The 15,964-nt window shown below is 39.6% G+C and overlaps 1 protein-coding gene across 1 annotated transcript in view; it reads right to left on the reverse strand.

The window, feature by feature from the left end:
• PPEF2 (protein phosphatase with EF-hand domain 2) overlaps positions 1-14,853 on the reverse strand; it is a 40,616-nt gene extending 25,763 nt beyond the window's left edge. Inside the window, exons 1-3 of the mRNA XM_047092011.1 lie at positions 14,736-14,853; positions 8,046-8,147; positions 3,225-3,362 (exon numbers count right to left, since the gene is read on the reverse strand). Coding sequence (XP_046947967.1) covers positions 3,225-3,279 — 55 coding nt within the window. The 5' untranslated portion in view covers positions 3,280-3,362; positions 8,046-8,147; positions 14,736-14,853. The remainder of the gene's footprint in view (positions 1-3,224; positions 3,363-8,045; positions 8,148-14,735) is intronic.
• Between the last annotated feature and the right edge of the window lie 1,111 nt (positions 14,854-15,964).

A 15,964-nucleotide genomic window follows, 5' to 3' on the forward strand; every position in this document is an offset into this window, starting at 1 on the left:
TCTCCTTTCCAACAGCACAATACAACATGCTTGGGCTCCTCTTACTCCAGCTTTGTGTAGACTAGATCTGAGGGTACAAGACACCTACCTGTTAAAACCCCCTATTAACAACAAGGCAACTACATGAAGAGAGACAGAGGTCAAAGGTCACCAAGGCACCAGCGAGTGAATCAAAAGCTGACTTAGAAGTAGAACCTCCTTGGGGCACCTGGGTGGCTTAGTCAGTTAAGTATCTGGATCTTGATCTCAGCTCAGGTCACCATCTCGTGGTTTGTGAGCTAGAGCCCTGCATCAGTCCCTGTGCTGAACGTGTGGAGCCTGCTTGGGATCCTCTCTCTCCCTCTTTCTCTGCCCCTCCACTGCTCTCTCTCTCTCTCTCTCTTCCCAAATAAATACGTTGATGAAGAAAGAAAGAAAGAAAGAAAGAAAGAAAGAAAGAAAGAAGGGAGGGAGGGAGGGAGGGAGGGAGGAAAGAAAGAAAGAAAGAAAGAAAGAAAGAAAGAAAGAAAAGAAAGATAGAACCATCGGGTGTCTGGCTGGCTCAGTCAGTACAGCATGCACAGTACAGCATGCAACTTTTGATCTTGGGGTTGTGAGTTCAAGCCCTACATTGGGTGTAGTGACTACTTTAAAAATAAAATTTTGAAAAAAATTCAAAAAAAAGTAGAGCCTCCAGCTCCAGCTGCCCACAGAATCATGGGCAAACCACCCAACTGGGCTCTCTGCAAATTCCTGACCCACAAAATTATGAGCAGGTAAAATGATTGTCTCCAGCCACCAAGTTCTCCGATAGTTTGTTATGCTGCAACAGATAATTGGGACAGGAATCGTATAAATGCTTTACAAAGTTATAAAAAAAATTTAAAACAAAATGAAAACAAAATGAAAAAAAATGAAACAAAATGAAAAAAAAGAAAAAAAATGAAAAAGATAAATACATAAAATAAAACAAAATGAACAACAAATCAATCTCCAAAGATTAAAAGCAAAAGTTAAACAAGTGAATCTAACCTTATATAAGTTAGAAACACAGAAAGGAGTTACTTCAAATGACTTAAGAATTCAGTAATTTGTATGTCCCTAGTGGATATATATCCAAAGGACAAAATGAACTACAAAGAAATCTTAAGAAATTTTCAGGGGCACCTGGGTGGATCAGTCATTTGAGCATCTGACTTCGGCTCAGCTCATGACCTCACGGTTCACAAGTTCCAGCCCCACACTGGGCCTGCTGCTGTCAGCACAGAGTGGAAGATCCTCTGTCTCCCTCCTCTCTGACCCACCCCTGCTCACACTCTCTCTCAAAAATAGATAAATATTAAAAAAAAGAATTTTTAGTAATCACATTGTTTATACTAGTATTGTTATTATTCGGAAACTATTATTTATACATGGGAGGATAAAGTAATACTATTAAAATAAAGTAAATAAATAAGTAATAAATAAATAAATAAATAAGTAAAACTATTACAATACTATTAAAATAATACTATTTTAATGCTGTTAGGGAAAAAAGATTTAAAAAAATTTTTTTTAATGTTTATTTTGAGAGAGAGAGGCGGGGGTGGGGTGAGGAGGGGCAGAGAAAGAGGGAGACACAGAACCTGAAGCAGGCTCCAGGCTCTGGACTCTCAGCACAGAGCCCAATGTGGGGATCAAACTCAGAAACCATGAGATCATGACCTGAGCCGAAGTCGGACTTAGTCTTAACTGACTGAGCTACCCGGACACCCCATGGACAAAAGATTTTTAATAAAGAGCTATATATAAATATAACATCAACGTTGTTAAGTAAAAATACTGTGTTTCTAAATATAAATTAGTCATGCTGGGGTTTTTTCTAAATAATACATATTTCTGTATCTGTTCATTGAAAAATTATAGAAAGATATAGGCCAACTGGAAGCAAGGGGACACCCCACACCCTAAAGAAGAAGTTACTCCAGGGCCAAAAATGTGCAAGATGAGCCTGGGACATATTGCCAAACTAGAAAGTAAGGAAGCCATGAGCTTACAGACATGCATCAGCCCACATAAACAAAGTGTTGTCATGATTTCCTTTGCTTTCCTCCTACGTCTTTGGCTGCCTGTCTTCAGTCTCCTTTGTTGACTTATCCTCTTCCACCTAGTGCTTAAGCCCTGGAGTCCTTCATGGCTCTGTCCTAAGCCCAGGTCTCTGATCCATCTTTACTCTCCCTCTAGGCTACTTCAGAGACCCCCACGGCCTCAACCACCATGTAACACTCTGAATGTTTTCCAACGTTTATCTCTCCAGCCCAACCTCACCTCCAAAATCCAGATGTGAATACGCAACTGCCTACTCAGTCCTTCCACCTGCATATCTCACGGCCACCTCAACCCCAGCATAAACTCACCATCTTCTCTCTAGTCAAAGTTGCTTCTCCTCCACTATCTTTACGCCAGTAATTGGCATTATTGACTGCCCAGTTTTGCTGGCCGGAAAACTGGAAGTCATTTTTGATCCACCCTTCTCCCTCACTCCATACATCTACTCAGTTGGGTCCTGTCAGTTCCACCTCCTAACTATTGTTAGAATTCACCTTCTCTCCATCTCTGCTGCCAGTAACTTGGGACTAAGGCAGCATCATCTCTTGCTTAGATGACTTTAGTAGCTTTCAGACTGTTCCTTCTTCTACTTTTACTCTCTCCCTTCTTTCTTCACAGAAGCCAGAGGTCTTTTGATACATAAATCTTAATATGAACTCCCTATTTTGAATTCATCAATGGTTCTTCATGCCCTTAAGATAACATTTAAAATCCTATAGACCCTGAGCGATCTGGGCTTTGCCTACCTCAGCAGCCTCATGTTATGCTGTTCTCCATCTTGTTCACTTCAGACGATTCAGTTGCTCAAACATGCCTCACTTCTTTCTAGCTCATGATCTTTGTACATACTGAACCCTCTACCTGAAATGCTCTTTCATCTACTTTTTGCCCAACTTTATTTCAATCACTTGTACATGTATAATTTGGGATAAACCCTTGTGGACAACACTGATTCCTTCAGGTCAAATATAGTTCACCAACTCCTAAGATATTCAGCTGACATTCTGGTGATCTTGTCACAAGGAGGAAAAGCTGATTTTCAAGGGTTGCCTGAGGAGAAATAAAATGGTTTCCTTATTCTATTCTGAGAACCCCCTCCCCATGCAATGTAGATTTGGGGATACTCACAGCTAGTTTGGAAGATGGGAAACACATACCTTTCTCTGCATTCTGGAAAGCAAAATGATGTTGGGTTGAGGTACCACTTCCCATAGTGTATGTACAAGGTTTCTGCAGGACGCAGACAGCAGGTCTGAGGGAGAGTCAATTGTTTGCTGACAAAAGGAAGAGGGAATCTGAAATAAGGGAATTCAGGCAGAGTATTAGTTCAGATAGACCAAGTCATCTATGGACCTCATCTCCCACATCATAAAAAATGTGGGACTATCATATGACAGCACCCTCCCCACCTCTATGATGTCAGTGCATGAGATGTTGCCCCCTGCAAATTCCCTCCATGTGTCATCTCACATCTCTCCCATGTTCCCAGCCTTTCTACTAGCTTTTTCCTTTTCAATTTAGAAGCGTACTGAAGTCTCTTTTCTTATAATCGCAAAGCACTTCACCACCACAACCACCACCACCGTCATTATCATCATCATCATTATCCTTTGACTCCTATATCCCTCTAGCTATAAGCCAGCCTCCCTTTTCTTCTCATTCAGATTTCTCTTAAGTAGACTACATATTTTCTGCCTAATCCCTCTTAAAACCACTTTTTACATCTTCTCTATTGATCAAAACCTTTCATGCTGGTGCCTCTAATTCCTTTGTCTTCTTAGTCCTTACCTTGCCCAAATAGCAAAGCCATGTGTCTCCACAAGTCCCACCTTGATCAAAATTCTACTCCTTGAGTTTCCACGATGCCAGATTCCCTCACGTTTGCTCCTTCCTCTCTGACTACTCTTCCTCCTTCTTGAGCTGACTTTCCACTGTCGATCGTTGTTTTTTTTTTTTTTTTTTTCAACGTTTATTTATTTTTGGGACAGAGAGAGACAGAGCATGAACGGGGGAGGGGCAGAGAGAGAGGGAGACACAGAATCGGAAGCAGGCTCCAGGCTCTGAGTCATCAGCCCAGAGCCTGACGCGGGGCTCGAACTCACGGACCGCGAGATCGTGACCTGGCTGAAGTTGGACGCTTAACCGACTGCGCCACCCAGGCGCCCCTCCACTGTCGATCCTTTAAATGTCAATTTTTATTTGTATTCTAGTCTCAAACGTCAGATCTCCTCACTTGGAACATACTTCCTGGATGATTGAATGAATATTCACACATTCAACTATTATTTCCTACTGCTCAAATCTATATCTCCATCATGGATCATCCATATACATCAGCCCCATATACTCAGCTTCCTGCTAACCTTTCACTGGGGTGCCTCAGACTCCATGTACCACAAACAGAACTCATCTTCCCAAAAGCCTACTCCTCAAGCCTCATCTCTCTTCTCTACTTTCCTCAAACTGCTCTTTGACCACCATGACCTATGTGTTTTTGTTCTGACCTGGAATGTTCTTCCTCTCCCATCCCTCTTGGCTAACTTGGCTAACTTTACTCATTCCTTAAGGCTCACTTTGGGCATCACTTTAGGGAAGCCAGTTTGACAGGCCCCTCCTGTGAGTTCTTGAATAACCTATTCACATCTCCATTACTGAGGTAAGATATTATACTTCCCTATTTTGTGTCTCTCTACCATTAAACTACCAGTTGCTTGAGAGCAAAGGCTGTGTGTGAGCAAATTCATCATTATATATCTAGAAATTAGCATGGGCTTGGCATGTGGCAGAGATTCAATAAATATTAATTGAATAAATTTATTTATTTATTTTTACCATTTATTTATTTATTGACACATTCATTTTTACACAATAAAGATCAATCTTTTCCTAGCTCTTCTTCAGGAAGCAATCTGAGATGTACTGACTTAATGTTGAGAGTGGATTCCACTTTTTTTTTTTTTTTTTTACTGTTTATTTATTTCTGAGAGAGATAGAATGAGTGCGGGAGAGGCAGAGAGAGAGGGGCATAGAGAATCCCACACAGGCTCTACACTACCAGCTCAGAGCCTGACACAGGGCTCAAACTCACAAACCATGAGATGATGACCTGAGCCAAAGTCAGACGCTTAACTGACTGAGCCACCCAGGTGCCTATGGATTCCATTTCTATATTTTTCCCCCTAACCTCACATCTACCCTACTCTACTTCCTCTATTTTTAAAGGTTATTGTCTTGGGGATTGTCAAAAAGTTGTTATCTTTTCCCTTGCAAATCAAAGAAAAGTCTCACCTTGCTTGTGTTGGTTAGCTTACTTTGACTAAATGATCAAAGACAAAAAGACTATGATCTCTTTTGTGTGTGTGTGTGTGCAAAATGATTCCCAGATGTAAGAGATACCATAAAACCAGAACCTGAGTATGGGTCAAAGCGAATAGCCATCATGACCAAATCAACCCAACTTTCTCCAGATAACTTGCACAGTTTTAGAGCTAAAAGGGGTATCAGTAATGACTGAGTCCACCAGTGACTCACTTACAACTTGTTTTGATCATTGGTAACTTGCCTGTAGAGCCATGTTGTGTCCTAAAGTGTTTCTGTTTTGGAAGCATACAGGTGCAGGTGAGAATTTCAGATCAGCTTCTCACTAGACCTTGGTCACTTAACCTCTCATAGACTCAGTTTTCTCCTCTGTATATATGAGAGTAATAAATAACTATTTAAAGAGTTCTCAGTATATGGTAGAATCTCAATACATGTTGATAGATTGGATCTGATATATTTATTTTACAATATCAATAACCAAAAACATGTCCCTGGCTCAGATTTAGGAAGCAGAAAAAGACATACTATCTCAATACAGCATTGTTATAAACTGTATGTGTCCCCCATAAATTCACAAATTGACTTTCTAACTCCCAGTGTGATGTTATTTGGAGGTGGAGCTTTTGGGAGGTTATTAGGTTTAGGTGAGGTCATGAGGGTGGTAACCACATGATGGGATTAGTGTCCTTATAAAAAAAAAAAGAGGAAGAAAGATTAGATTTCTCTCTCTCTCTCTCTCTCTCTCTCTCTCTCTCTCTCTCTCTCTTTCTCTGTGTGTGTGTGTGTGTGTGTGTGTGTGTGTCATGTGAACAAGGTGGTGGCCATCTGCAAGCCAAGAAGAGAGCACACAACACAAATCAAATCTGCTGGCATCGTGATCCTGGACTACTCAGCCTCCAGAACTGTGATAAATAAATGTATGTTGTTAAGCCACTCACCTGTGGCATTTTGTTCCAGCACCCCTAGCTGACCAAGACAAGCAGAAACCAATAGGATGGATACTGATTATTTCTGGGTCAAAGATGGTTATTATTAAATTATTCCTCTTTTCCCCTTCAGGCACCTTGTTTCTTATGAGTTTATAAATCCAAAAATGGTGGCAGAATAAGACAACTTTGTCTATCACCTACCCTATAAAAAAAAAGCCATTGAGATAGAAGTATGATGTTGCCATAGTGTGAGAGAGGAGTAACTATCAGGGACCAGTAAACTATTTGAAATAACCTGCAGGGGTGAAAGAAATGAAGGCTCTCCTCAGGCAGCACATCCAGTTATAATTAATTCTGGTCATCAAGGACAAAAAGGATGTGCCTTCATATATCATGGAAGGGGACAGGGAGCACCCAGATATCAGGATGGGACTCCGTGATCTCATCTGTTTCTTGTCTGTGAATTGGTGGTAGTAACTCCATTACACGGTTATGACAAGGGGAAGATGAGGTTATATGTGAAGAGAACTTTGCAAATGTTTGTCATTGGCATTAAAAACCATAAATGAGGAACCTTTTTAAATGACACTCTCAGAATCTCTTAAAATATATCTCTCCCCAAAATAATAAGCACCTTAAATATTTTATCAGCACAGAATTAACAAAATACATCATGGGGCATTAAAAGGGGAATGGAATAGCATTCAGCCATGACAAAGAACACAGCAAATCAGTATGTAATGGCATGAAAATATCCCCAAGATACATCAATGCATGAAGAAAAGCAAATTGCAGAATAGTATGCCTAATATGATCTCATCTATATAAAAAAAGTATCAGTAAGTATACAATCAAATAGCATACACCAAATTGTTAATAGTGATTATCTCTGCAGAATGGGCTTGTGTGACAAACTTTCATTTTTAACTTACTCTATTATAACTTTGATAATTAAAAATCAAGAAATCACATTTTTCAAAAAAATTTCCATATAAGAAAGAAATTAAAAAGTGGTTCTGACTAAATAGGTATTACCTATGGCTGTCTTAAGAGAAGAAACTGATATTATTTACAGACCTGTAAAGAGCATTCTAAAAGTAAGGAGTAGAAAGGAGAACTAAAATAATTCTCAAGGGAAAAAAGGAAAGCTTCGTAAAACCAAACATGAAAAATGAGCTTGATGTAGACTCAGACTGTTGAACTGACACCTTTTGGTAATGACTAATTACTTTTCCTGCTGGTGATCCACCCCCCCTCCAGTGAGCCATCTTCTCAGGTAAATAGCACATGTACATCATATGGGTGAGACCCCTGTCCTTCTAGGATTTGCCTTAGTACCATCCATATTTGACATTATCATTTAAAAAAAAATGTTGGTAATTGTTTATCTTCCCCCAAATGAACCTCAAAATACACATAGCAAAGACCCTCCCTGGGTGAGTTGATAATAGGGGCTTTCTCTTACCTCTATCCTCAAACCAAACCTGTACTATTTCCCGTGTAAAAACATACATTTGTTGCCCTCCTTTCTGTGCTTTAGGTGAGAAAGAAAGCTCTTACCTTCTTTGGTATTCTTTACTACAACACACAAGGAGGCAGAAACCTCTTTAACACACAGGTGTGACCCCCCCATCCTGTCTTCTGAGTTGGCTGAGGGATCCCTGGCTGATGTAGTTTCTTCCAGGCCTGTAAGTGTGATAAGTAAGGCCCACGCCCAGCCTGGCATACCTTGTCCCAGAAAGGCAGCGGTGACATCCACAGCCGTGGCCAAGCCTTCAGGGCTCCCCACCTCACATCAGTAGGCACCTCTTGACCTTCATCAGATCAGGCCTGTGAGGAGGATGTGAAGGGAGAGATGGTATAGTCAGGGTGACTCCCTCACACGTAGGCCCCACTCCTGAAGACAGTCTTTCCTCTGCTCTCTCCCGCCCTGGCCCCACGTCTAAGCCTTCTTACTCCCCTGGATTAGGAGGCTGTGTTTCTCAAGCCACATCTGCGTAGCCTGAGCTCCTTAACCCAGAAACAGAGGAGTTCTGACAGCACAGGGCCTGGGGCTCAGAGCAGGTCTGGCACACGGGGGGGTGGGGGGGGGGGTCTCTGCTGTCCCACGGGAGTCCCACAGGAGACTAGGCACTCTTTCTCATGGCTGGCTTTCCTCTGTTCACAAAACATGATGGAAACACCTCGCCTTTTCCTGTTTACTTCTCCTACTCTTGCTGACTTTCCTTAGGATATAACATAAACTATTAATATACTGAAATATTAATCACTATTCCCAGGCAACTTACATTTTCAATTAATCTAAGATGCTTATGTGTATGCTGGTAGGTACTAACTATGCCATTGGAATCTGCAAAGAAATTTACATTTTGTTTATCTGCATCCATTTCGTAGGTCAAGCTTGTTGTTATGCTATTCAAATCCTCTTTATCCTTATGGATTCTTCCCGATCTGCTCATCTTTGAAAAAAATGTTTCGAAGATTTCTGTGATAAGTACAGAGTTAGCAATTTATCCTTGTATTTCTGAATCTTTGCATTATAGTTTTTGTAGCTCTGTAGTAAAATATATATTGAATCATATAAAATTGCCATTATATATTTATATAATTATAATACATGAAGGCGTATGGATGTTTTATTTTCTTGCTAGAGGGTGGTTTATCAAAATAAAATATCACTCTGCCAAAATCCATTTTGGCTTGAATTCTCTTTTGTCTGATACTGGTATTTTCACATTGACTCACTTTTGTTAGGGATTGACTGCTAACATTTTTTCCCCCCAAATTCGCTAAAAGTCAAAAGACTGATAAAATCCTAGGGGTGCCTAAGTGGCTTATTCAGTTAAGTGTCTGGCTCTTGATTTTGGCTCTGATCACGATCCCACAGTTCATAGGATGGAGCCCTGCACTGGGCTCTGTGCTGACAGCACGGAGCCTGCTTGGGATTCTTTCTCTCCCTCTCTGCCCCTCCCCCACTATCTCTCTCTCTCTCAAAATAAATAATTAAAAAAATAAAGGTAAAATTAAAAAAACTTAAAAAAAGATTGATAAAATCCTGTATTATTGACAGTATGAGAAAAGGAGCCTCTCCATACACTACTGATGGGAATGTAAATTCACTTTGTTGTAGTTAATTAAGCTAGATTAAATTTTAATTGTGATTTCTTAAAGTATGCAGTTAAATAATTTATTTTTAGCTGAAAAATAGTACATTCTTTTAAAAATATTTTTTATCTGAATACCGTTGATGAACAATGTTAAATTAGTTTTAGGTGTACAACATAGTGATTCAACTTCTCTATACATTATGTTGTGCTCACCACAAGTGCTGCTACCCTCTGTCCCCATACAACACTATTACAATACCGTTGACTATATTCCCTATATTGTGCCTCTTCCTTTCATGACTCATTCATTCCATAACTAGAAACCTGCATCTCTTACTCCCGTTTACCCATTTTGCCCATCTTCCACACCTTTCCTCTCTGGCAACCATCAGTTTGTTCTCAATATTTATAGCCTGATTCTGCTTTTTGTTTATTTGTTTTGTTTTTTATATATGATGGAAATCATATGGTATTTGTCTTTCTCAATATGACTTATTCCACTTAGTCCAATACCTTTGGTTCATCTATGTTGTTTCAAATGGCACAATCTCATTCTTTTTTTATGGCTCTGTAATATTCTGTTATATATATATATATATATATATACACACACACACACACACTTATCTTCCTTGCCCATTCATCTATCCATAGACACTTAGGTTGCTCCCACATCTTGGTTATTGTCAATAATATTGCAATAAATACAGGGGTAAATATATCTTTACAAATTAGTGTTTTCATTTTCTTTTGGGTAAATACCCAACAGTGGAATTATTGGATTATATGGTATTTCTAGTTTTTATTTTTTTAGGGACCTCCACAATGTTTTCCACCGTGGCTGTACCAATTTACATTCCCAACAACAGGGTACAGGGGCTCCTTTTTCTCTACATTCTCACCAATGCTTGTTATTTCTTCTTTTTGATTTTAGACATTCTGATAGATGTGAGGTCATATCTCATTATGGTTTTGATTTGCAGTTCTCTGATTATTAGTGATGCTGAGCATCATTTCATGTGTCTGTTGCCCATCTGGATGTCCTTTTTGGAAAAATGTCTATTCAGGTCTTCTGCCCATTTTTTTTTAATGGGGGGGGTGGGGAGGAGAGTAAATGCAAGTGGGGGATGGGGCAGAGGTAGAGAGAGAATCTCAAGTAGGGTCCACACCCATCATGGAGCTGGCCACAGGGCTCAATCCCACAATGGTGAGATCATGACCTGAGCCGAAATCAAGAGTCAGATGCTTAACTGAGCTACCTAGGTCCCCCAGGTCTTCTGCCCATTTTTTAATTGGATTGTTTTTTTGATGTTGAGTTGTATAAGTTATTTTTATATTTTGGATGTTAACCCCTTATCAGATATATCATTTGAAAATATCTTCTCCTATTCAGTGAGCTGTTCTTTGTTTTGTTGATCGTTTCCTTTGCTGTGCAGATTTTTATTTTGATATGATTTGTTTTTGTTTCCCTTGCTTTGAGAGATAGATCTAGAGAAAAAAAGTTGCTATGGCCAATGTCAAAGCAGTTACTGCCAACGTTGTCTTCCAGGATCTTTATAGTTTCAGGTCTCACATTAAGGTCTTTAAATCCATTTTGAATTTATTTTTGTGTATGGTGTAAAAAAAGTGGGCCAGTTTCATTCTTTTGCATGTAGCTGTCCAGTTTTCCCAGCACCATTTATGGAAGAGAATGTCTTTTCCCTGTAAGTATATTCTTTTTTTTTTTAAGTTTTACGTATTTATTTTGAGAGAGAAAGAGACAGTGTGAGCGAGGGAGGGGTAGAGAGAGAGGGAGAGAGAGAGAATTCCAAGCAGACTCTGCACTGTCAGCACAAAGCTTGACATGGGGCTTAAACCCATGAAACCGTGAGATCATGACCTGAGCCGAAACTGAGTCGGACACTTCTGAGTCACCCAGGCGCCCCACCCATTAGTACATTAGTATATTGTTACCTCCTTTGTCATAGATTAATTGACCAAATAAGTGTGTATTTATTTCTGGGCTCTCTATTCTGTGCCATTGATCTAGGTGTCTATTTTTGTGCCAGCACCATACTGTTTTGTTAACTGCAGGTTTGTAGTACATCTTGAAATCTGCAATTGTGATACCTCAAGCTTTGTTCTTCTTTCTCAAGATCACTGTGGCTGTTTGGGGTCTTCTGTGATTCTATAAAAATTCTAGTATTATTTGTTCTAGTTTTGTGAAAAATGCTGTTTTCAATTCATTTACAAATGAATATGTAATGAAATGCTGTTTTCAATTCATTACAAATGTAATATGTAAACCCTTTGATCTAGAAATTCCACTTTTAAGTATTCTATAGAAATATACACCCACACACCTGTTGGGATGAGCACTGGGTGTTGTATGGAAACCAGTCTGACAATAAATTTCATATTAAAACAAATACACCCACATAAAAAGTATATAAGGACTTTCATTACCATATTGTTTATGATCATGAAAAACTGGAAACTTAAAAATCCATAAATTGAAGAATGGGTAAACAAGTTTTTGTATATTCTTACAGGGGAATCCTATGTAGTCATTTAAAAAAATATAGCTCAGTATCCTCTGTCATGAAAAGATGTTCATATGTTTTGTTATGTGAACATGGCAAGTTGCTGAAATATATCATCTAACCTCATTTTGAAAAAAAATTTGTTTTGTGAATCATGTTTTCTAGTTTCTGGATTGACTTTGACATCTTGGGACCTTGCTGTCCCAAGCAAGGCAATGCCCTTCCCAGGGTCAGCTGATTCCAGCCTATGGCAAAGGACTGTGAACTAGCTTTTCATAAGCAGTCCACCCATAACAGAGTCCACATCCCCCAACCATGGCCTTTAAGAGATTTTACACCCAGGAACACTATTCCCCTGCTCTCAATACCCAGAGCCACTACCCAGACAACTTAGGGTAGTTCCTATACCCTAGAGCTGATGAAATTATTCAAAATGGCCAATCCTAGACCTGTCTAACCTGCTCACCCTGTGTCAACATACATTCCTTCCCTCAAAACCCACGAAAAGGCTCAACAGTTTCTCCATTCTCTCTGCCTGTGACCAATCTTGGTATTCTTTCCTGTGGCCCTGTAGGTGCCTGCTGTGTCCTCTTCTTCTTGGGAACTGTAAGTAACATACTATCTAGTAGCAAATCATCCCCTGATCTGTTAGCCTCACCAGACATGAATAAAATCTACATTTAAAAATATATATGCATTGGGGCGCCTGGGTGGTTCAATCAGTTAAGTGACCGAGTCTTGATTTCAGCCCAGGTCATGATCTCACAGTTCATGAGTTCGAGCCCTGCATCAGGCTCTGCACAGTGCAGAGCCTGATTGGGGTTCTTTCTGTCCCTCTCTCTCTGCCTCTCCCCCGCTCATGCTCTCTCAAAAACAAATAAACATTAAAAAAATTAAAATTATATATACATTGAGATTGCAAACAAGATGGCGGAGCAACATGGAAATCTTCAGCTTGTCTCGTCCCTAAAACGCAGCTAGATTAGCACCAAACCATTTTGCACACCTCAGAAATTGATCTGAGGATTAACACAACAATCTGCATAACTTGAGCCACAGAACTCAGAAGCTACATGGTGTGGAGAGGTGAACAGGGAAAGAGAAAAACCGTGGAGGGTAGGGGGCTATTTCCGCAGAGAAAGGACAGAGAAAGGGGGAGAGTGCGCTCATCAAGAGAGTGCAAGGAAACACTCCCCCAAAAGTTGCTGGAGAGAAAGAGAAAGAGTGAAAACACTTTCAGGGAACTGAACAAGAAATCTGTTCCCCCAAAACACTGATGGGAAGAAAGGAGAGGGTTTCAATACCACCAGGATTCTACAAACAGTGGAGCACAGAGTCTGAAGTTCCGGAGCCCAGTGCCTGGCAGTGCTCTGATGAGAAAGGAGGGTGAATCCCCGGGAGCAGGCAGCAGGTTCTGATGGGTCCATGTACCACACAGGGAGATATGGTTCCCCTGCTTGGAGTGCATTTGGTGCAGGTCATATGGCCTCCCCACGGGCAAAAGTCCGAGTGGACCCCAGAGCGCAGCCACATTTGCTGGTATTAGGACAAAGACACCAGAGGGTGGTGAAACTTAGTGCTGGCTGTGTGTTGTGATTTGCCATAATCTCTGAATCTCTGCTGCTGTGCTATCACATGAACATTTTCTGGGGCAAGCCAGCACCAGGCCATTGCTCAGTGAGATCCTCCCCCAGAGTTGGTGTGGGTCCAAGCCACATTGGTCTCTGAAGTATGGGGATTTGAAACATAACCCCATCTGAGATGCAACTATGGAGGGAGGTGTTGCCTGGCAGGTGACAGCTTGTACCTGGTACAAGACAGAGGCGGGGACTGGACGGAGGCCTGAGACAAATGAGGAGTGCTTGACTGCAGGTTGGTGACAGCACAAAGTTCCTGTGCCAGAGACTAGGGAGCTGGGTGAGGCCATTTCCACCTCTCATGTTCATGTGCGCTACACTGATCCACCCCAGTAAGCTAAGCAGAGCCCCCTAGTGGAGAATGGAGCCATTACACCAAGCCCCGCCCAACTGCGCCTTCCAAGCACATCCCCTATAAGACCAGCACAAGTCCCTCCACCTGCTTAGTGTACAGACTCGCGAGTGCTTCATAGTTTCAATTATGGGGGAAACTGGATACAACTTCATTTGGGTTTTATTGTTTGCTGGTTCATTTATTCATTTTTTTTTTTTTGCTTCTCTTTTTGTTTAAATTGAAAAGATAAAGTTATTAATAGTAGAAAAATATAAGGTCATATTTGTTCTATCTAAACTAACACTGAAATAATTCTGTTGCACTTTCACCATGTAACAGGATGCTAAATGAGATTTTTCCTATCTCACTTTTGGCTAGGTTCCTTAGACAACAGGTACCAACTACTCCTAAGGTCCAAGGTGGTGGTATGGTGAAAATATACATATTTGATTTTGTCCCAGGTTCCTGACACAGAGCTTCAAAAACCCTTGGATTTCCTAAGTCTCTGTTTGTCATGCAAGTCCCTTTGGACCATAGCAGAGTTTATACTCGCAAATTTACTCATGGGGGTGGGAGGGGGGCTGGGCAGTGCAGCTAGATAGCTTCACGACAGAAAGTCGGGCTGCCAGAGAAACCAACCCCGTGACTGGAAGTTAGAATTTTCAGTCCCACTCTCCACAACCTGTAGGGAGGAGAAGGGGACTAGAGATTAAGTTCAATGATGTGGCCAATGAGCTACTCCAGCATGTGTATGGAAAAAAAACAAAAAACAAAAACCTTAGATAATAACTCTCAACAGTGAGGCTTGGAGATCTTACCAGTTAATGAACATACTGATATGCTGGGTAAGTGGCATGCCTGGAGAGGGCATGGAAGCTCTGGGCTCAGGACTCCTCCAGACTCTGCCATCCTGAGTATCAGTCTATTTGACTGTTCATTTGTATCCTAATAAAACTGTCACTGTAAATAAAATAAAATAAAGTAAAAAATAAATTAAAATTAGAAAGTAATAAAAAATAAATTACAAAAATAAAAAAAATAAATTTTAAAATTATACATATATATGGATATATGGATATATGGATACATATATATGTATGTAATTATACATCTATGTATAATTTTTAATTTATTTTATTTATATTTTATTATATATTTTATTATGTTTTATATAATATATTCATATATTATATATTGTTATATTTATTATATATTTATAAATTTTATAAATATTTATATATTATATATTTATAAATAGTATAGATTTATATTTATATTATAATATTTATATATTATATATTTTATATATTATATATATTTTTTATTATATATATAGAGAGAGAGTGAGGGAGAGAGACAGAGAACAGAGAGGGAGATAGGGAGAGTTATCTCTAGGGAATGCTACTGAGGAGAGTGCAATCTATAACTGGGGAAGACAGGTACAGGATTATACTATGTACTGTTTGATTAATTTTTATAGGAGGTATATGTTACTCGTATACTTAAAATATTTTCAAAATCAACTCTCTCCACCTCCTATGCAACCACTGCAGGCCAAGCCATGTCAATTTTCTAAAAACACTTTTTATTAAAATGTTTTTCAGCATTTAAAAAAATTTATTGTGATAAGAACACTTAATATGAGCTCAACCCTCTTAACAAATTTTTAGGTGTAAAATACAGTATCATTAAGTTACCATAATATAGTATATAGGCACAATGGTGTACATTGGGTCTCTAGAACTTACTCAAATTGCAGAACTTCCCCCTAGCTTTGGCTTCTTTGAGTCTATTTTTTAAATCTATCTATCTATCTATCTATCATCTAACATCTTTATTTTTTAATTTAAATCTAAGCTAGTTAACATATAGTATAATAATGATTTCAGAAATAGAACTTAGTGATTCGTCACTTACACATAACACCAAGTGCTCATCCCAACAAGTGTCTTCCTTAATGCCCATCACCCATTTAGCACATCACCCATCCAACACCCCGCCAGCAACCCTGTTTGTTCTCTGTATTTAGGTGTCTCTTATGGTTTGT

Source organism: Lynx rufus, unplaced genomic scaffold (assembly GCF_022079265.1).
Source record: "Lynx rufus isolate CCGP_SWC_20201006 ecotype Redwood Valley unplaced genomic scaffold, mLynRuf1.p SCAF_3, whole genome shotgun sequence".
Classification (NCBI taxonomy): Eukaryota; Metazoa; Chordata; class Mammalia; order Carnivora; family Felidae; genus Lynx; species Lynx rufus.